At 25.8% G+C, this 23,768-nt stretch overlaps 3 protein-coding genes across 3 annotated transcripts; all 3 read right to left on the bottom strand.

Moving 5' to 3' along the window:
- Positions 1-4,810: 4,810 nt before the first annotated feature.
- Positions 4,811-5,563, bottom strand: GO595_002287 (uncharacterized protein; the record flags this gene model as incomplete). The annotated part of the gene is made up of 1 exon (XM_067915180.1): positions 4,811-5,563. The coding sequence occupies one exon, from the start codon at positions 5,561-5,563 to the stop codon at positions 4,811-4,813; it is 753 nt and encodes a 250-aa protein (XP_067777525.1).
- Positions 5,564-11,149: 5,586 nt separating this feature from the next.
- On the bottom strand, positions 11,150-12,700 carry GO595_002286 (DNA topoisomerase 2-binding protein 1-A; the record flags this gene model as incomplete). Its single annotated transcript, XM_067915178.1, has 1 exon — positions 11,150-12,700. One exon carries the CDS (start codon positions 12,698-12,700, stop codon positions 11,150-11,152), a length of 1,551 nt encoding a protein of 516 aa, XP_067777524.1.
- A 4,440-nt stretch (positions 12,701-17,140) lies between these two features.
- GO595_002285 (proteasome subunit beta type-1-like) lies at positions 17,141-17,818 on the bottom strand (the record flags this gene model as incomplete). Its single annotated transcript, XM_067915177.1, has 1 exon — positions 17,141-17,818. One exon carries the CDS (start codon positions 17,816-17,818, stop codon positions 17,141-17,143), a length of 678 nt encoding a protein of 225 aa, XP_067777523.1.
- Between the last annotated feature and the right edge of the window lie 5,950 nt (positions 17,819-23,768).

Here is a 23,768-nt window from a genome sequence, read left to right as displayed (position 1 = left end):
ATTGAAAAAGTTTTAACGAAGTCCTCATAAAAAGTAGGGATCTACCAATTTTTTGTGTGTAAAATAATCGTTCATTATTGAGAATAAATGTTTTGCAAAACGAAAATGAGCGCAACAACTAAAAAACAACCATATAAATATGTGCGAAGCATAGAAAAACTATTTTTTATCTGACTAAAAGATGTGTTAATGCATCTGCAAAATAATAATTTCATTTTTTTTGATGAAATATTTCTATATCCATTTAAGCTTGTTGGGCGTAGTTGTTATGCTTTGTATTGTTAAGCAAAAAAATCATAATTTTATACAGTTTATGAAAAAAGAAAAGAAGACGTTAAACAAGAAATTTTATAATGGTACTCCCCAGATAAAATGTTCTCTCTTCTTTTTTTATTTGCTTATTCACGAGACTTAAGAACATTACATGTATCTGATCGTAGTGATGGTGATTGTTTTACTTCTTCATGTAGCTTTGATGTTGCTTCACGCATTATAAGAAATGGTGATACTCTACTTTTTCATGATTCAAAAATATCTATTACAAGTTACCCCTCGCCTCTTTCGGATCTTCTTCATATTTCTATGTTTATGAATGTAACTTTTATTACAACAGATAAAACAATTATTGATGGGAGTTTTATTGCAGGGGAGTCTCTCTTCAATATTCATTCTGCATCAAGGTTCTGTTGGGCAAAGATAGTCGGCTTTACATTCACCAATTTTGCTAAACCTATTTTAATTCGTATCATATCAGAAACTCCATGGCCTCTTATCATATTCAAAGATTGCGTTTTTGAAAACAATAAAGGCGATATTTTCGATGTTAAAGGAGGAACTTTCCAAATTGACAATTGTATATTTCGTAATAATTTACATCGACCAATTAAAGCAATAACTGAAGCTATCATAGATGTTTCTGATACTTCTTTTGAGAATTCAGAGTCCTCATTTTTCTCTGATTGCGATGCCATTTTCAAGAATTGCGTATTCACAAATAATTTCGGAAATCGTGGTGGAGCTATTTATGCTTCCAAAGCCACTCTAAGCATTATTGGATCTAAGTTCATTAGAAATAGAGCCAAAACGCATGGTGGAGCAATATACGTTCGAGATATATCTCCAGATTTCGAATCAGAAATTCGACATTCATGCTTCATAAATAACACTTCTGGTGTTAATGGCAGCTCGTTTTACTCATATTGGTCTAGCTTAGACATTAGAGAAAGTTGTTTTTCGGAAACGAACTTTTCCATTTTCGAATTTCGATCTCATATAAATAAAACTTTAAATAAATTCTCGTCGAAGTGCATTAAATGCCTTCAGTACGTCGAAGAAACGGATGAATATGATCCAATACAACCAAATCCTGAATATGATATTGATGTTGAAGTTGAACCAAATTCATGGATAGAGCTTTAGATTAAATAATATGTTCATCAATAAAAGTTTTTTTTTAAGAATTGGTATAGAAATATTTCATATATAATATATTTTCCTCGAAGATATTATATTTCATTATAAATATAAAAACACCCAGAGACATGTGTTTTAATCGTATCACTGACCTAATTATTAATAAAATAAGAAAGATTGAAAATATGAGTAAAATTTAATGAAAAATTAAATTATGGTAAAATTTATATAATTGAATTTTTAGTAAATGTATAATTAATAAAGTTTATTGTAAAATTTCTCATCTTTAAATAAAAATTCATAGAAAGTAGGCTTTACATATTTTTGGAATTTGGTGCAGAAGTTCTGTTTTAAATTTCTATTTTTAAGTTTTAATATTATCCGAAAAGTGTCAACATGTTAAATAACAATAATTCCTTATTAAATCCGGTTTCTTCAACAAAATATTATTGTGCAATATTTGAATTCGCTCAAGGTTCTTACCCTAGAACAGAGTGGGAAAATGATTCAACACTTATTCCTGATTCTGATGGTTTTCGCTTATTAGTCGTAAATACTCCAACAAATTTAGAACCTTCAATAAACCCCGAACCAACAATTATAAGGTCGTTTTTTTGTTCTCTTCATTATATATCAATTCATATTCAAATACTCGACACTGAAGCTCGAGGATTTTCACGTCCAATTGTTTTTGTTTTAGCAAATCAAAGTTCAACACTTATTGATGAAACACTATGTCTTTATCGCGAATCTCTTCTGAAGCTCACAAAAGAATTCCAAAAATATTCCAATGATGTATTTCCAATTGAAATTCAGAAATATGCTGCTGAACTTCAATTTGCAGTTTCCAAGTTTGGTTCTGAGAATCATGGTCTTCAATCAAAAATTGATGAATTAAAATCAATTCTTCAATATTATGATATCCAGGAAATTCAACCAATAGAAAATTGCACAAAAACTGTAGAAGATTTTACTTATATTAATAACAACCTTAGAGACATTTCTGGTCTAATTGATTTGAAATCCCAAATACCCAAAATTCTCAATTTTATCAAAACTCTTCCATCAACCACATTTAGCATGAGTTCCTTAACAAAGTTAGATGGTTTTGATATTGCAATTGGAAATAATCCATCACAAATTATTCAAACTCTTCTTCAACAAAATGATTCTGAATCAATATCAATCACAACAATGTTTCAAAACAAAACTATTTTCGATTGTCTTTTCACAATTTTTAGTGGCAAGACGCTTGCGCTCATCACAGATAATTTAACCGTTGGCGAAACTCTCGCAAAAAAACTGTCAATTTTTTCACCGTTTAAAGAATCTTTTTCATATCACATTTCGCGGGGAAATTCACCTAAAACTATCGAATGTATCCCTTATAATATAATCATTGCAAAACGTATGAAACCAAATGAAATGGTAAATGTTTTTGAGTTGCAAAGCTGTTCCTTCCATGGAACAAAATGTTCTGAGAATTCGATAATTAGACATATTTCACATAATTGTAATTTAAATAATATATCGGAAAATATTTTAATTTTAAACTCTTTTAATGATATTAAACATATATTCGGGAAATTTAAAATAAAAATAGCAGAATTGACTACGAGAACACTGCAAACAAGAGAAAGAATGTTAAACTCACTTCAAACTATTGGATTTTCGAATGAGGATGAACCAATAATAAGGCATTGGATGTACTGTTTGACAAATAAATCAAAGATACGCCAAGTGCCGCTTTTTGTACATGTGTAAATATTGTTTATATGTTTTTTATAAGATTTTTTTATGATACTTCGTAACGAAAAAGAAAAAAAAAACACTGAAAATTATTGATGTTAATGATAAAACTTTCGGTATCTTGATGTTTGAGTATTAATGCCTTATAAAATATTATTCCTATAAAAAGTAAAAATATAAAAACAGATTAAAATAGTTTAATGTCACATTTTAATAAGCCTTAAAATTAATTTCACTAATTTATCCATGGCCATTCAAATTCACATGTCTGTTAAATTTTAACAGTTATTGATTTTCTTTGTATATTTTGACAGAATATATCAAAAAGTTTAAGCCGTTAAAGGCTTTTGTATTCAATGAACTTTTTAAATATTTTGGCAAATTTAGAACTTTGCAAAATTTGATGAAGCAATGGCTCAAATACACGTGATCCAATGGAATTACTTAAATCACTCGAAACAATCATTTTAAACATGAATGAAGATAACCTTGTTTCATCAATTCAAGAAACATTAGAATTATTTGACCCAATCTTTCCGAGCACATTTATTTCAGTGATTTGTCATTTAACTTATGATGCATATCTCTCAAATTCGATCGCTGGCGATCTTTATCTAAAATATTTGGAAACAATTCAAGCAAAGGAAACTGAGATGGACAAAAGTATTCCCAATGTCATTGATGTTTTTGTTAATATCATGCTTAAAACTAATTATGAAGAATCACATTATCTAATTTGGAAACTGTCTGAACGAAATTTAGTTGATTCTTCAATTATATCCAAGTGTCACCCATGATATTTTGCACATTATCATAGATTTGGATCTGATTGGAAGATATATATTGCTGATACTGTGAAAATACTTCGAGTCAGATCGAAGAACCGCATTCTTTGTTGTGATCTGTGGAATGAATATGCTATGTTAAAATCAATTTATACATTATACGTTGTTATTTATCGTATTGGTCATTACTCTAATGTTACCAATAAAATTATTTTATCAATGATTTGTTTTAAAGGATTTAAATTCATGGCAATGCTCGAATCACAATTTACATTATAGTCATTATTTTATGGATGATGGATTATTATCCATGATAACAATAGTTATTGGAAATTGCTTCAAGCACATATCACAATAGATTAATTTTCCATCTCATTTTGAACAATAAGAAGTAAAAATTTACAAAATTTATGTTATTTAACTTTTTTTTTCCTTACTTATGTTTGAATTCAAACTTGTTTTAAAGCGAAAAATATCAAATAATCAAAAAATAGTATCAAGATTCTTTTGTTAGTGATGATTTTTGATAACAAATATAATTTATTAATGAATTTTCTTATTCAATGATAGAATTAATTGTTTTACAATATTTTCAAAAATTCTTAAATATTTCAGAAAACAATATGATGAAAATGGGTTAATAATCAACATGCATTAAAGCTCTTCATCGATGAGTGGGGTTTCAAAACGCCTTATTCCCTTCTTGTTGTATCAAATAATTTATATTATTTTGAAAATTCAAATTAATAAAATAAATATTAAATTAACCAAATAAATATCTTTAGCATTAATATCAATTCCTTCTTGTTCAAGAAGTAATTTGTTTGTTAACTACAAAAAAGAAGAATAAAAAATGGTGACTTTTACTTTGTTTCTGAGGTTTCTGGTACTGCAGATGTGACAGATTGATACTTATCCCTATTGGATTCAAATGAAAGTTGTGGTACATTTGAGTTGATTCCTTGTAATGTGAGGTTCATCAATTCTGATTGGTAGAAAATGATTGATGAATACAATTCTTGATATGTGCTAAACCTTGAAGAGTAAACCTTTTCAACTTCTTCGAGGACAAGCTTGTTGTACTTCTTAAACTTCTTCTTACGAGCCTTTGTTGATTCTTCATGCTTTTCAACATTTTGGTTCTTTTCACGAGCAGATTTAAGGTTGGATTCTTCTTGCTTCAAGAGGATCTGGTTCTTCTTTCTCTTATCAATAAGAAGCTTGATTTGCTTGATTTGATTGTTGATATCATTGAGTTTAGATGTAACAAAGGTTGGAATGAAGTAATTATGAGCGTTGTTGTAATAAACTTTGAGTTGCTCACTAAGGTTTTTAGCATTTTGGGCAACTTGTTTACCTTCGTCTCCATCCTTGAGAGCATTGTTAAAGGAATTACCAGCATTGATGATTACTTCACCGAAAGCAAGAGCAGCATCACGAAGGGAATTAATGGACTTTTTGAATCCTTTAATTGCTTCTTCAAATTCGTTAAGGTTTGCAATTGCTTGAGTAAACTCAGGTGATTCCTCACGTTTCTTGTCGCTGCCTACTTTTTCATCTATTTTTCCAATTCCGACTGTGATTGACTTCTTGGTCTTGTTCAGGAATTTCTTCATGAAACAATGTGAAGTAAATAGAATTAACCTCCAATAAATCATTCAAATTTTTTCATTGTTGTTCGGTCGCTTAAATCAAAACTTAAATTTTGAAGGAGATGATTATTATTTTTATGTTTATGTTTAATATAAAAATTAACTCAAAAATGAAAATTGGAATATTCGTGTATTATTATTATAGTTATATTGTAATTGAGAAAAAATTGTTCGGATTTTTGTTTTACTTTTTGAGAAGCCAATAAAACAATTTTATATCAAAAGTTGAGTTGTCGAACTTTTTAAACCAAAAATTCAATTTGTCAAATTGATCGATCAATTGCGTTTGCGTCAGTAAAAACAGTTGCCTTAAGTTGAAATTTGAAGCAATTCACATTACAATTATAAATTCATATGTGTTTAATGAATATGTATATATATATCTTATTGATTCTTTTTTCATCAAACTCACTTTCTATTTTATTATAAAAAAAGTTTTTTTTTTACATATTTTTTTTATTCTATAGTTTTTTTGTCTCTTGAAGTCAAAATTAATTTGATAAAGGAACCAAAAGTGAATTTAGTTTTGTGATAATATCTTCTTCAAAACTGTCTTTGAGTGATTGAAATATTTGAAATGTTTTTATAAATTTATCAGATGAATTATAAATTGTCTCAAACTCATCAAAATCTTTTCTTATTTGCGTGACATATATAACAAATTGGACCATATTCTGAAATGAATTTGATTGTTCTAATTCTAAACATTTAACAATTGTTTCAAGTGTTTTTATTATTTTCTCTTTTTTACTTTCAGAAATATCAGCAAAAGTTTGTAAAATGGATTTAAACAAAACTTTTAATTTTTTATGAAGTTTTATCATTAAGTAATCATTAAATTTACATTTTTTTAAACGAAAAATTATTAAATATAATTGTTTTAAATATAAATCTGTAATATTTACTTCTAAAGCAAAGGGAATTATCTCTTTTATTTGATGTAAAAATACTTTAAATGAACATATAAAACAAACTAATGAATATCTCCATGTTATTCTTCCTGTTTTTCTTTCTTGTACGACTTGAATCATCAAATTCCCAATATATTGAAGTGAATTATTGAAACATTTAATTTTTGTTTCTTTTTTATTATTTGTTGATAATTGCATCAAAAAATTTAGAACACTTGAAATTAAGCTTATTTTTGCATGAAAATTATTCAAAAGTTTAATAATAATTTTGGAATTTGTTTGTTTGTTGTTGATTTTATTTTTGAACATTTTAAACACTTCTTGTGTATCACGAAGTAATGATTCTAAAAATAGTTTGATATTATCAAATGAATTTTCATTTAAATTTATATCAAATGATATTGGTATTATTAAAACATTTGTTTGGCGTTCTAAATATACTATTGGATATAAATATGAATCAAATAATGATAATATTTCATATATAGAATCAATACAAATTTTAATATTTTGAAGATTTGGAATGAAATTTTGAGTGATCTTCTTTAAGTGATTGATAATTGTTGTACATTTTAATTCTTCTTCACTTCCTTCAATAAACAAAATTATTATTTTTGAAATTTTTTTTAATGATTTCAAATCATTACATGTAATACCATTTGAATTATCAAAAGATGAAAATAAGCTTAAAACAAATAAAGTAACTTCAGATGATATATTTAAAAAATTTAAAAATTCTTCTGTTTGAAGATCAGTTATTTCTTCGATTAATTTAACAATATTATCAATTTTTGAAATGATTATTGTCCAAAAATTTTGTTTAACATTTGTATTAACCTTTGTATAAAGGATAAGATCAGAAAGAATAAGACTTGTTTCAGATAAAATATTATTCATAAATATAAAAATATTTTGTTGCTTAGATAATAAAACGAATATAATTTTCAAGATTTGAATCGTTTTTGTAATTATCAATTTGGAAGAATTTTGATGATTTTCTTCATTAAAAATTTTATTAATTTCTTCTTTTAATATATAAATTTTATAATTTTCATCTTTTCTAATATATTCTTTGAATTTAAAATCTGGAATATTTGTTTTCTTATCGGAAATTATTTTAATATTTTTTATATATTTATCTCCTATTACAACAACGTGAGGAAGTAATGCTTTTATACTCAGTATTTCTTTATTGATATTTTCTCTAAATTGTATGTTTTCTTGATAAAAAGAATGTTCTGCTTCATATAAAATAATGTTTCGCATAGCATTTAAAAGGAGTTGTTTATGAAATTTAAGTTCATTTACATAATCAATATAATCACTAAGTTCTATTATATATAAAAAAATACTTTGTGATCTTTCGAAATATGAAATTTCATTGTTATTAATGAAGTCATTAATCTTACATACATAATCCTTTATAATATATCCTATTAAATTGAAATGAAAAAAATTTGTTTCTTGTAAAACTTCAGTAAAACATTGTAATTCTTTATAAATATTAATACATTTTAACAACAGTTTATTATACTCGAAAAAAATTTCATATGATTCGATGATTTCACGTGATGATTTAATTAAATCATTCGTAAACTCACGCGAATAATATGGTAAATTATCAGTAAATTTTTCTTTTAGTAATTGAATTTTTTTGAAGTCTTTTTCGTAATCATCTAACATGTTAATGAATAAATTTAGTATACAATAGAGAATGTTTTGTAAAAATATTTTAAAATTGTATGTAATTTTTTTAATAATTAATACAAATTGTTTCAACATTTCGCTTTTTTGGTTTAAAAATATTGAAATTCCTTCAATTATTATATTTAATTTGATACATTCTTTTAAACAAATTAATACTTCTTTTGGATCTTTATCATTGTTATTAATGCAAAAAATTTCATATGATTCATATAACATATTAATAACTGCGTTTAATTCGTTTACTTTAATTTCTTGTATTAAATCTTGAAAATTGTCTGGATAAAAACGAACAATTAATTTTGAAAGTTTTCTTTTAATATTTAATAAGTCTTTAAATCCGTATTCATATGTTTCCACTAAAGTCAATGAATTCATAATATCAATTCCAAATATTTTCATTTTATATATTATTATTTGTTCTTTAAATGTTTCGGATTGTACCGAAAAAAATGTTTTCATTTTGTTATTTAATAAAATTTCTTTTTCAACAATAAACACACGTTTCTTCATATCAATTTGTTTGAGCGAATAAATTTTTAAATACTCACAAAATTGCAAATAATTTTTTTCTAATATTTTTACTGGTTGAATATTTTCTATTGTTTTCGATATAGAGTTTATTAATGTTCGAGCATGCATTGATATAGAATTAATATTATATTTATAAAATTCATTACATGATTTAATATCTTCAATTGTTTTATTTAGATTTTGATAAAATTGTTGTTGAAGTTGTAATATTGTTTCAAAATTTTCATATAATTGTTTTCTTAAATAATCTCCAAATGGTCCTTCTACAGAAGGTAAAATTTCAGATAACTTTTGTAATAATGAATAAATCATTGAATTCATTTTTTTATTTGATTGAAGAGAGTGATTTATTAATACTTCAAATGTTCCTTTATAATTTAGAGCAGAAGAAAGGAATGCAAAAGTTTCAAAACAATGCAATGAAAACTTTGATAAAATATTTGTTGTATCTTCTAGTTGTTCTGGTATAGAAATAGCTAAAATAATTGCTAAAAGACATATATCTGAAGATACAGTTGTGAAATTTTTGAAGAAAATTTGTGGAGAATTAGTTGATGTGTTTGTTAAATTTATGTTCTGCATTAATCTTGTATAAATTAATGAAAAATCTTTGGGACTCATTAAGAGCTTTTGAAGTTCATTTGTTAATAATTTTTGTAGCTCAATATTTTTAGGTTGTTCCAATATTTTTTCAGTAACTTCAACACAACATTTTACTTGTAGCATTAGTTCATTAACGAATTCTTGTATTAATTCAATGTTAAATTCTTTCGGAACAAATTTAAGTTCAACAATGATTCCTTGATCTAAAAATTTTAAATAATTAAAACAAGAATTAAATTTTTTTATAGAAGTAATGAAGAATTCCTTTTGAAATGGATTTTTAATATAATCAAGAACAATTTCAACAAACCATGTGACAATAGAATTAATGTATTCAATAAATTTTTTCATATTTTGTAGATAAAAAATGATATTTGATAAGCTATACTTTGTTTGTAATTCATTTTTTATGTTTTTATACTCTTTCTGTAAATGTGGAGTCAATCTTGATAATGAATCTGTAGTAAAGATTTGAATAATATTCATTAAAATGCATTTGGATATATAAGGATTTTTTAGTGGTTCTAAAATCTTAGTAGTAAACAAAGGAGATGAAAACTTAATCTTTACATTCTTGCAAATGAAATTAGCAGGAATAATTGAAAAGGAAAAGAGATTATTAATATAGCTAAAAATATCATTCATTTCCAATAAACCCCAAAGAACAAAAGTAAAACTTTCAAAGTTAGTATTAAAATCCATGGTGTTAAGATCATTTCAAAAAAAACTTTGTTTTTTACATCTTTCCAGCTTTTCGATTTACAAAATTCACTTTTTAAAACAATAAACGGCTTCTCATCCTCAACCCATTAAATGGAGGTGCTTAATGGAGAAGAAGAAAAAAAAAATAAACCATATGAAAATTTTGATCAATACCTAAACTCACCAGTTCCTGAAACAGGAAAGATAATCAATCACCGCTATGTCAACGGCGTGATTGAATATTATTTTTGCTTCCCAGATCCCTCTATGAATAAATGGGCAACTGCCAACACAGAAGACCAACATGCAAATATGTTAGTTTTAACATATTGGAGATTTATGAAAAATTTCGAACTTTGTAAGATTCCAAATATTTCTCAATCAATTCATTTTAATGGGTTAGTTTCAACAAGGGCAGGGTATATATATGGAGTTACTGATGAAAATTCAAAGTATCTTATTTCATCAACCAATCTCGGAAATCGATATAGTTCTGAATTGATTGACTATTTAGAAAACAATGCACGTATTTAAAAAATTATTAGATGCAAACTGTCCAAAAAAAATTACTAAGATTTAAAAATTGTATTAAATAAAATGAACAAATTTATAAACTATTTTGTTGACAACAACATTAGGCTGCCGTGGAAAACATGTAGATGGGTGAAAAACCTGTAGACCGACAACAAAATTTTAGATAAATCATAAATTTTTATATAGTTTGTTAGCAACATACATTCAGTCCCAAAAATATAAATTAATTAAAATATGTAATGAAAATCGAGAAAAAAGATTTTTTCGTGTTAACGTTCTCCTTAGTGAAGTGAGTGAAAAATCGGAATATTGCGAAAATTACAAAATTAAATCGAAAAAAAATTTATCAATATATATTCCTATATATGTTCTCTGTTAATAATGCTACAGTGTAGGCGTAAGTTATATTAAGGTGTCTTGTTTTTCACTGCAGTCTATAAAATATAAGTGAATCATTAATGTTAATAATTAAAAAGCAAAATATGAAATTTATAACAGATTTTATATACACAAAAACGTGCTCCGTTTTTCATTCAGGAAATATATTTTAATTACAAAACAATTATTCAGCTGATGATTGTATGCAATCCAACAATGGATCACTTGTCAGATTTTGTGACAGTAATAAAACGCTTTGGTTTGTATCATAAGATACATCAGATCTCATTTCATTTCCGCTTACAATAATTGGTATCTGCGATGAAGTTTCTAAGTCTTCGATACTTAAGTATTTGTTATCAATATCCACTAAGTTTGATGAGTCGAAATTTTGTATTATTTGACATAGCTTACTTACATTTAATGCCGAAAACTTCTTTGGCTCTGGGATTTCTCCTGTTTTTGCTGCTTGTACCAAAAAGTTCGGATTTACAATTGGTATCGTCTTGACACTTTTCTCCAACTTTGATGTTATCTTTGATGTGACAACAAAATTTGCATTTTTGCAAACTTTGTACAGCACTGTGCCTCCAAGAGCGCGTATTAAATCTGCTGATTTTGCTCTCGTTTGATCATCAAGTTGATAAAGACTTAATGTAAAACCTTCAAACACTGGTTTTTTCATTGGTTGATAAAGAGGATATGATTCAGGGTCAATAAGTTTCTTGCTTTCAACACATGCATATAACCAACTTGGAGTTACATAGATGGAATCAGATTCAACAGGCCGGAAGAAAAATGGAACTATTTTGTGCGTGGGATTTTGACCTATTTTTCCAGAGTGAATTTCAATGAGTTCTTCAAATAATGCTATATCATCAGTAACAGAAAATTGGATGCTAAAAACTAAATCAGAAAAAAGGTTCGACTTGTTTTTGCCCATAGCCCACCAGTTAATCAAGTATGGTTCGATTGGTCCTGATTTATGTGCGGCAATTTGATAAATCCATTCTGGACGAACAATAGGAATATTGGATCGAAGTGCAATAGCAATTTTACTAGTGGATGCAAGTGATGAAGAAATGAGATATGTTGTGCTACCGTCAGTTAAACCAATACTCCAATCACCGCCATTATCTTCGACTAATTTCTTTAGCTCATTACGCACTTTAGACGGAAGATCTGTTGACGTAACGTTGCAGGAAGTAAATGGAGGAAGAAGAAATGGGGAATATGGAAGTAGTTTTTGTTCTTCATAGATATAATTAACCCAACGCGTAGTAACAATTGGAATTCCGAATTTAAGAGCTTCCAGTGCTTTAGTTTTGGAAGGATTGTCAGTAATTAATAATGAAACTGACGAAGATATATCAGACGAAATCGTCGCGCCTAGCAAAATAAGTTGGTTGAAAGTTTTGTCAAAAATTTTCTTTTCAAGTGCCAAAACAATGGTATGATTTGATAAACATGTTGATACCAATTGCCTTTTTTCCTGATCTATTGGGAACTTTTTAAGGTTTGAAACAGATAATTCTTTGATAACTGTCTCAGAGAGAAAAAAGAAGTTTTTGCTCTGACAATAAATGACATCATCATGTGTAGTGCCAATGATCAGTGAATTGGGAGTTTCCTTTTCGTCCTCAGTCATGTTCTGATCGATCTTTGCAAGTTTGTCCCGAATCTTTTGTGCTCTTCCTGAAACAGAAGGCATAAGAAAAAAAGATCGGAACTTCATCCGATTTATGGGGCGCCCCTCAGAATTTAAGATAACTTTTTGAAGCCGATTTAATCGAATTCGATCGTTTTTGATGTTCATGTGTTGAACCTAATGAAAGGATTTAAAAAAAAAAATCCTAACATCATATTATTGAGGGCTGTGTTGAGGAAATAACATAAAATGCTTTTAATTCATGTAAATAGGTGATTAAGTTAAAACGATTGAAAATAATGCATTTTTCTAATGTTCTAAATTAGCGATAGTTCTCATGAGAAAATGTAACAGCAATTGGGGGTTGTATTTCAGTTATGCTCATCATTAATAAATAATACAATTCCAAAATCGTTAAGATGTGATAACTTTTTATTACTTATTTATTAATAATAAAATTTATTTGAATATCTAGAAATTTATCAGACAGATTTTTATTTTAGGTCTTATTTTTCGAAATAATAATGTTTTGTAACCAAAATTAAAATTTCTTGAATATTCTCTGATAGTTATCGAAATAAATTATTATTTGAAGAGTATAAAGTATATCATTCACAAAGCAAAAATTTTATTATGAATGAGTTTTGGAGGAATTTAAAAAAAAAATCAAAATTGTTAACAAAGCATAATTATAAAATACAAATGATATAGAAAGATTAACTAGAGGAAATAGGAGCTTTGCTGAATAGGATAAGTTTTTATTTATCAAGGATTGCGCTGAAAGCGAAAAATCATTCCCTTAACGTACAGATGTTTGACCGTTTAAAATCCTATCAGTATGTCCTGTTTTCAATATTTTACATTTAGAATATTTCCCTAAGTTAATGAATGAAGATATCAAAAGCTCAGAAAGTTCTTCAAAAAGAAAACACAAACATGATAAAAATAAATCTACCAACATTGAATTACTTTCGGAACTTTATCAAATTATTTTTCATATTATTGAAGCAAATTTTAACATTTCTGTTAAACAAACAATGAAATTATTCGATCTTTATTTTCCAGAATCATTTAATTTTCTTATAAGTAATTTGACTTATGCTGCATTTTGTTCTCATCGAAAAGATTTTGATATATATTTAAATTACTTAGAGTCAATTCAAGAAAAAGAAAATGAAATTAATGAAAACATTTTAAAAATCATTAATATTTTTGTTAAGAATATACTTAAAACAAAATCACAAGAAAAACTTTATATAATCGAGAAAATGATTGAACGAAATTTAATTGATTCAAGTGTAACTAAAAATATCCAATCAAAATATTTTGCACAATATAAAACAGAAGAAGAAAATACGTTCACATCCTATCATAAAGATCCATTTAGTAGAACATTTATTGCGAATTATAAAGAATTATCAAAGAATGATTGGGAACTTCATAAGAAGTTAATTAAAGAAGGCCATAATCCAAATGAAATAACAAAAATAATTCGAGATGATGATCTCGAAAAACTTCAAGAAATATCATCACAAAATGATTTTGATTTTGATCAAATAATTGAAAAATCACTATATGAAAAATGTTCATTTATTAACAAAAAAAATGTTTCATTAATTGATTATGCAGCATTTTTTGGATCAGTTAAATGTTTTAAATATTTACTCATGAATAATGCAAATGTAATAAACACAGGTAAATATGCAGTTGCAGGTGGAAATGAAGAAATTATTCATTTATGCGAACAAAATCATTCAACATTTGAAGATGCATATATAACAGCAATTGAATTCCATCAAAATGATATCTTTAAATATATTTATGAAAATAAAATTGAAGATTTTAATAATAATGAATACTTAGGTAGAATATGTGTTTTGTCTCAGAATTTTGAAATTTTTAGATTTCTAGAAAAAGAAGGAATGATGATTCATGATAATATTGTTAAAGAGTCAGCAAAAATGGGTAACTTATATCATGTTATGTACTTTGTACAAAATAATTATATTCCTAAAAAATTATTATTATATTCTTCTATATCAGAAAATGTCGAACTCGTCAAATATACTTTAAAACTAAAAGAAATAGATATTAATGCTGTAAGTATTTTATTTAAAATTTTGATATTTGTTCTAATAAATTCTTATATATTTTCATAATTTGGTATTTATTATAATAATTTTATATATATTTTAATAAATTCGAGTATACTTTCATAATTTAAAATTTGTTTTGATAATTTAAATCACCACTTATTTTTGCAGTTCAAAACAATAATGTAGAAATAGTAAAATTACTTTTAAAACAAGAAGGAATTAATATTAATGCAGGTGTTCATTTTCATGATTTTATATTTATTTTAATAATTTCATAAACCACTTTATTTAGCAGTTCAAAACAATAACATAGAAATAGTAAAATTGCTCTTACAACGTGAAGATATTGATGTTAATATAAAAAAAATTCATTTTGATTACCTTATATTTATTTATTTATTTATTATGAAATTTATTTTATTTTTTTGCTATTGAATTATATTGTTTTATATTTATTGTGACAATTTGGCGTTTATTTTATTTTTCTATGGTTTAATTAAATCATTTAATGAAACACTACTTCATATGGCACTGGAAAAAAACATTGAAATATTTCAGTTACTTTTAAAACACAAAGGAATTGATATAAATGCAACACATGTTTCTTTTTATAATTTGGCATTTACTATAAAAACTTGAAATTTCTTATAATAATATGAAATCTTTTTTAATGTTTTTATATTTGTATCTATAATTAGGAATTTTATTCACTAATTTTATGTTTGTTGTAATAGTTTAGAATTTTTTCTAAATTTTTACAATATATTTATAAAATTTTATATTTGTTTTAAAAATTTATTATCTTTTTTAATGATTTATAGTTTATTTTAAGTGTTTGAAACAATACTTCATTCATTAATCCGAAAAAACAACATGGAAACAATATATTATGATCAAGGAAGAATTCAAAATATCGTAAAAATCAATAATATGGATTTAATAAAAGTACTTTTACAACATGAAGGAATTAATGTTAATGCAAAATATCTTCAATTTTGTTGTTTTTAGATCATTTTAATAAGTTATAATTTCATTCAATAATTTATGATTTGTTTTAATAATTTGGAGTACAATAATAAAATTTCGTATTTATTTTGCTTATTTGGTATTCATTTTACTAATATGGTATATATTTTGTTAATTTTATATTTATTTATATGATTTGAAATTTTTTTTATATGTTTAAAGTTTCAATAAATAATTTGAAATTACTTATTATTACTTGAAATTTCTTATAATAATTTGGGACATGTCTTCATTTAGCAGTTAAATATAACGATATAGAAATAGTTAAATTACTTCTTGAACAAAAAGGAATTGATATTAATGCTAGAGATGTTTATTTGTTTATTTTAAAAACTATTTTAATAATTTTATATTTCAAAATAATATTTGGAAATTATTTAAATTATTTCATACAGCACTTATAAAAGCATCTAGAAATGGTCATACAGAAATAGTTAAATTACTTCTTAAACAAAATGGGGTTAAAAAAGATATATGCAGCATTTACTGAGAAGCTTATTATATAAAATGAATTATATGTTTAATAAAAATACCAATATAATGACAAAAATACCATTTTTATTATTTTCATGTTTAAAAATAGATTGCTGTAAGAACTAATTGAAAAACTTTTTATGGTAATGAAATTGAAATGATCAACATATGCTTCTAATGCTGATGCAATAACAATTAAATTCAATATTTTATATTTCTATCTATCAAAATTTACAATAAATGCTTTCTTCATTGAAAGTCTTTCTTCTTTTAAAAGTTGTTGTTACTTAATAGATAATTTAACAATATGTAACAAAGAATTTTGATTGAATTTACATAAAAAAAATATTAATTTCCTGCTGTTAATATTTCTTCTAATTTAAAAATACAATTGTGATGATTTGGGATAATGCAATATGTTTTATATTTTTTTTAGAAAACTTATCCAAATGTAACTACAAAATGTTTTTTGCTCAACACATTCACAAATATTTTTTACTTATATTATTTATTCTTTAGAAATCGCCAAGTTGTTCCAATAATAACTATAGCAACAGCTACAGCAATGGAAATTCCAATGATTGGCATTATTCCCAATCCACTTTTCTCATATGATATTGGTATTATTTAAATTTCAATTGTTCTTTTTCATTATTTTTAATATTTAAAGCAACACTTTTATCACGATTAGTTTCAGATGTTATACATTCATTCCTTCTAACAGCTCTGAGTTTTTCTATATAAAAGATTCTTGGAATTCTTTTAAAAGAATGATTATTTTTTTTAAAATAATGGAATATGAAATGTCTATTGTTATGAAGAAATTTTTTACGACTCAACTGAGTTATATTCAAAAAATATTTCAAATCATGAGAATTTAAATTGTTAATTAATCTCAAAATAAAAAACAAATTAATTCAATCAATCTCATTTAATGTGCTGGTAGAGGGTATTCTTCAAGTATAAATCCATCATCCTTTTTCATTATTGCAATTTGAAGGAAATCGCCTGTATATATATCTCTTTCAGCAACGGAAGCCATGACATCTCTGATGAGGTCTCTTGCAGTGTCAAGACTTGGGTGGTTAAATGGCTGTGTGTTATGATGGATTGTTCCAAATGCAGCATCAAGAATTGGAATGGCCATTGGTGATCCTGTACCATTTGTATCATAGTGGAGGCTTTCGATACATCCAATAGGATCATATCCATAGAGGAGGCCTTGGCCATTTTGACCAATTCCTGCAACCAAGATATTTACTTCATAAGGGAAGAAGCGCTTAGAGTATAAAACATTAGAAACTGAATGCGCAAGAGATTCAGTGGATAATTCCTTAAAATGCTCTTGCTGATAGTTAACTAAAATGTTCTTCATTCGAGTAACAAAAGCATCAATATCTGCATCAAATCCAGTGGCAACAATCATAGCCTTTTTTGTCATTGGGAAAACACGACTTTTATGACGGCAATCAATATTATAGTTTGCTGAAAGGCGGGTATCAGTTCCAACCATAACGAAATCAGTACCAGTAATTCCAACTGCTGTACCGCCATTATTATTATAAGGATTCCATTGTTTTTGTTTGTGTTCGATTGGTGCTTCCATCATTGAATTAAAAAGTGACAAGTATAGTTGGTCAGATTAAACAAGACGATTATTTCTCTATCAATTTTATTATAACCGTTTGTTGCAAAAAGGATCAAACTTTTTCTGTGCGTTAGGGGTACCCCATTTCCTTTGGAATTAATCTAGCTAAAATTACCAATAATATTTAAAAATACTTGTGTTTGAATCGGTAATTAAATCAAATAATGGGCATACTATTAAGTGGATATTGTTTTAAATGAAATATAATAAATTGATAAATATGTAAATTTAAATCTTAAGAATGCGACACAGAACTTTTTGGTTTGCTTTCTCTTTTAATGTTTTTATCCAAAAAAGTCATAAAAATTTCAAATATATTTTATTCAACAACTTTTAAGGTTTTCAATTATTTCATTTGTTTCCTTACAATCGTCATCAAACAACGCCAATCGAATCAATTCCTTATAGTTCTTTGTCGTTTGCATTAATTTTAGTGCCTCTTTACAATAGTTTTTATTCACTAATTCTGTTGCGGTATCCATTAACTCATTAAATTCATTTACATTATCATCATTCTTATATTTAACATAAAACTTAAGCAGATTCGGAAATATAATATTAAAATGTAAGTGTCGAAGCATCTGAAAACAAATTATTTCGATAACTCGTTGAGGCTTTAAAATATTTCCCATAAAACAAACCCATTCATAAGTTTCTTTCATAGTACAATATGAAATATTGTTATGATTTTTACGTAACCATATCAATAAACAATTCATTAATATGTTTTCTTTTTCATCGACCGAGTTAACTTTTTCAATCCATCGTAAAAGTGCTCTAAAACCGTATTGTATGAACACACCTTGTGAAAATAACGATTCGATAAGAAGTGTCACTTTTTTGGTGTTATCGTTCAAATTTATAATTTTCATCGAAATTGGTAATATTAATATTGTGTATTGATAACTTGCTTTGGTTGAATCAGTGATTAGTTTGTTCGGGTAGTAGTTATTTATTATATATAATTGATATTGTAATGAATTAGGTTTTATGAATAATGACATTATCATCCGATATGAATATTCTAAAATAGGCTGCGAATATGAACATTCATCATAACTACTTGTGATACGTTCAATTGCTATCTTTAAAAATGCCATTGACTTCTCAAGTGGTATCGACAAATTTGATTGTTCAACTAATCTTAAGCCTGTGCAATACTTAGATGGCTTTTTAGATTTGATAAATGGTATAATGATTTCGGGAAGTTCAAGGAAATAATTTCTTCCAACATATTTAACATTTGATGATACACCAATTAATATTTGATGAAGTCTTCCAAATGATGGTGAACGTTTCCCACAGAATATAAAACATTTGTTTATAAATGCTAATGTACTATATTCTAATGGAAGCTTTTGTGCAAACAATAATAAAATGTATGAAATTTGATCGTTCAATACATTGAAATTTTTGTCGAACACTGTGATTGTTTCGCTCACAAATTCCTTGTCAATTTTCTCTACAACCGAAACCACTTTTGTCACAAAGGAAATGACGATTTGAAAGCGTTTTTCAGTTTCGGCCTGATTCAAAATTCTCTTAGTTAATTTCAATAGCAAATTATCGTCGAATTTAATTGTACCCAATAAAGATTCAAAGGAAATCAATGTCTTCTTCTTAATTTTTTCTTTGGAATTCAATGCATTCAATAATTCAATTTGATTTTTCTTGATGACTTCAACGACTAAAGGCCTCCAACTCGTAATTGCCAATTCTAAAGCATCATCAAATGATATAATATCCAATTGGTTTTCAGCCAAATATTTTGCAACTATATCAATAGTATTTTTTGGAAATTCGATATTTTTAATTTCCAATTTAACTTTAAGTTTTTTCGCATTTGAAAGTAACAATGAAAGTAAAACATTTTCTTGATGATATACATAATGAACGAAATAATTTTGAATTTCTTCGACTTTTAAATTGTTTGGGAACATTTCGATTTTATTATCTTTTTCGATAATTTCATTTTTGATTTCATTTTTCTCATTAGTTATTTCATTTGGTAATAAATCATTAAACTTTTCTTTAATTAATTTATATAATTTTTTATAATTTTTCACGAAATCAATTCTATGGTTTACTTCGATTTCATTTATAAATTTTTTAATATCAATTAATTTATTATCAACAACATATAAATAATAAACAAATGAAGTTGTTGCATTAATATTTTTGGAATAAGAATTGTTTTTAATATAATATCGTGAAATTACTTTCAAGAAATCTTTTGATTCATTATATCGATAATCGTTTAAGAAGTTTTTCTCTTTCATTGATATCCGACACCAAATACTATGTACATTTATATTTCCGACGTAATTTAAAAATCGTTTTATTGTTGACAATGTAACAAATTTATTTTCTTCTTCGATGTTTTTCCAATTATTATAAAAGTAATTGGAACATTCCAAAGGAAACAAATTATGTGAAAGATTTGCGATGTTAATAATTTCATTATTTATAGGTAACGAAAACATAAACAAAAGTGATGAACGCATTGGCTCGATAAATTCCATATAATTTATATTCGATTCTGTTATCATATCGACGTTTCTATTATTTATATCATTTACTATTAATTCGTTATATGTTTCAATGTTATTTGCATTGATTTCAATGTTTAATGTGTTTCCAGTAATTGTTTCATATGATGATTTAAAGATACAATTCGAGATATCAATTAAATCATTTAATTTATGATTTGGATATTTATATATGGAAAAGAATAAAAGAATTTCAGATAAAATATTTAAGTTATCATAATATAAAAATAATGATTCAAGGATTTGGGAACAATATAAATCGATTTCGATTAAATGAATGTTATGTTTCTCAATAATATTTCGCATGAAATAAATCGAGCGATAAAATAAATTCGTTGTGAAAATATCAAATTGACGTAAATGTGATCGAATTATCACCTCAAAATTATTCGGTGTTAAATATTCTAAAATGGTATTAACTGCTTCATTTGATAATGAATCATTTTCACATGAACATAAATTTACAATGAAATCTAATAACTCATTATATAACTTTTCTCCTAATTTTTCCTTAAATAACGCTGGGTTTATGTTCTTGATGATACGTAATTTATCAAATGAATGATACCATGAAGTTTGTTTCGAAAAGAGCACTTTTCGAACGATCATGTGCAAACGGTTTGTTTTGACATCGGTTAATAAACGGTTTATTATATATGTGAGACCTTGAAGAGCAGAGGAAGCAACAGTGTTATATTCCATTAAGAGATATGGCTCAAAGATATTAAGAACAGATTCGGTGTCAAAATTAGGATTTGATGCAAGTGATTTAAATTTAGAACTAAGAATCATTAATGATTCTCCTTTTTTGGGGATTAGATAATCAAATGGTAGAGGCAACAAATAAAATGATGACTTAGTGTCTATTAATTTGATGCTAACATCTTTTTCTTTTTTGGTTGTATCATTCCATACAGTAATATGACAATTATCCGAAACTAAATCAACACTAACATTAAAAGACGAGGACTTAAATGCTAAAACTTGAACAGCTGAATCAATATCAGCAGGTGATGAATTTGGATTATCAATTATATCAAGTGCAGAAATAGCAGTTTGGCTTAAATCGATGTTTTCCAACTCACATTGTTGGTTTGATATAATAAATGAAATCAAGTTAATAAATGTTGGTATATTATTTTTTGTATAGTCCATAATAATTTTAATGAACAATGGTGGGTCATGACTAATTATTGCAGCTATTGATTTAATTAAATATCTTGAAGAAGATTCTCCTAATTTTTCTAGGAAATATTGAAGTAAATTTTTCAGCCAATCAATTCCGAGGTGCCCCAAATGTGTGATGATAACCGCCAAATGCTCAGAAAAAGCTTGATTGTCAGATGCGAAATGATGGAAAACTGGAGAATGCCTTAAAAATTTAGGTAAAAATGGTGGAGCTATATATGTTGAAATAAATGCAAATGATGAAGCAATTACTGCAGATGAACTAACATCAATTGTGGCTTGAAGAGTTACATCTGAAAATGAAGTGTGAACAATTTCTGGAAAATATGGTGTAATTCGTGTAAGAAATGCACCTGTAGCCCGATATGCTGCAAGCCTTGTGGTAGAAGATTCGCTTGCGGAACTAGTAAGAAGTAATTTCCATATAATATTAAAGAATTCAATGATTTTATACCGAGGATATTTTGAAAATTTACTCATGTTGACTTCATGCTGAAACTGATATAGAATTGATTTGAGCTTTTCGTCGGTAGTTTCTGGTTGGAGGCCTTCTTTTATAAGGTTCATGAATGCATCATTTTCTTCTTCCATCACTTCTTTGTATTTTTTGATAAGTTTATACAAAAAACCGCTTAAGATCAAAAAAAAGTTGAATCGTCATGTAAATTTTCATAACTTTACATGTGATCACAATTCAACGTCTAATGATTCCTTGTCTTGTCCATTTATCAGCGCCATCTTAAAATTCATTCGGCAATAGATATACTCCTTCGTGTAGTTTTGACCTGGATATTTAAATTAATATTACCGATATCCAAAGTAATTTAGATGAAATTAGAATTAATTACAAAAAACATAATTTAATAATATATTAATTTGAATCGATATATGAAATAATATATATCAAAAAAAAAAAAAAAAAAAAAAACGATTTATCTTATGATAGGGCAAAAACTCTCCAAATTTTAATAAAGCTTAATCAAAAACGATACCCCCACCATATCAAATCAGGCAAATATTGAATACGAGAGTCTGGGTAGCATACCCAAAACATACCCACTTTTGGACGGTTATTCCCACAATTTTCGACTTTTTGAATTCGATGTAAAATAACCGTCTCATTTTTCCAAAATTTTGGATAAAAAAAATTTCGAAAAAATAAAGCTTAACAAAATAGAATAATTTCAACAATAGTAAGAACTATATCAATATGATTATTCATGAATAGTATAGAATTAAATAATAATGAGTATTCGTGGAAAAAAACGATTTTGAAAATAATCATAAAATATTATAAAATAAATAGTATAATCGAATTCTCCATATGTTAAAACATATTACTGTATTCTTTTTTTTTTTTTTTTACAAAATGTATATTGTGTTATTAGCAAATGTTTTTGATGTCCATTATGCATTATTGAATTCATGTTCAAAAAGTGGGAATTGTGAAGAAATAATTTCATTCAATTTTAATTTCAATACTTTACATTTTTGCCGCAATAAATTCTGAACAAATAAAAAATGACATTGTAAAACAAAATAATTTAAATGAATAATCAATAAATAAGAATAATTATATATATTAAGCATTGACAAACAATGAGCTACAAAATATATTTTTTAATAAGCATTAAATTACAATAATTTATGAATAACATTATTTACAATCATTGATAAATAATGAATTATAATGATTATCATTAATTAAACATTAATATACAATGATTTATAATTATTTATTTTACTAAACATTAATATACAATGATTTATAATGGTTTTCTACATTATATATCAACAAACAATGAATTTTAATTATTTAGTTCTTTAAATATTCATTTATCAAACATTTATTAATTTTGATGAATATCTTTATATGACATTAACGAGCATTGAATTACAATGATTTTGTTAATTATATCTTTTGTAACAATAATTTTTCCTGAATTTAATTCTAAAACATTACCTAACACATATAATTTTGTGATTCATAAATTATAAATTTTTTATTGAATATCAATAAACCATATGTTAAATTTCCTTATTAAACAACATTGAATTATTATTTTTATTTAACATCAATAATATTATATATTATGATATGCTAAACTTATAAAAACAATAAAATATGATGAAACATTTTTCTTATTGTGAAATACAATAAATTTCTATAATAT

The sequence above is a fragment of the Histomonas meleagridis genome (genome assembly GCF_020186115.1).
Source record: "Histomonas meleagridis strain 2922-C6/04-10x chromosome Unknown contig_163, whole genome shotgun sequence".
In the NCBI taxonomy this organism is placed as follows: Eukaryota; Parabasalia; order Tritrichomonadida; family Dientamoebidae; genus Histomonas; species Histomonas meleagridis.
Note: the sequence above shows the minus strand (reverse complement) of the source record. Positions and strands in the feature narration are given on the sequence as shown.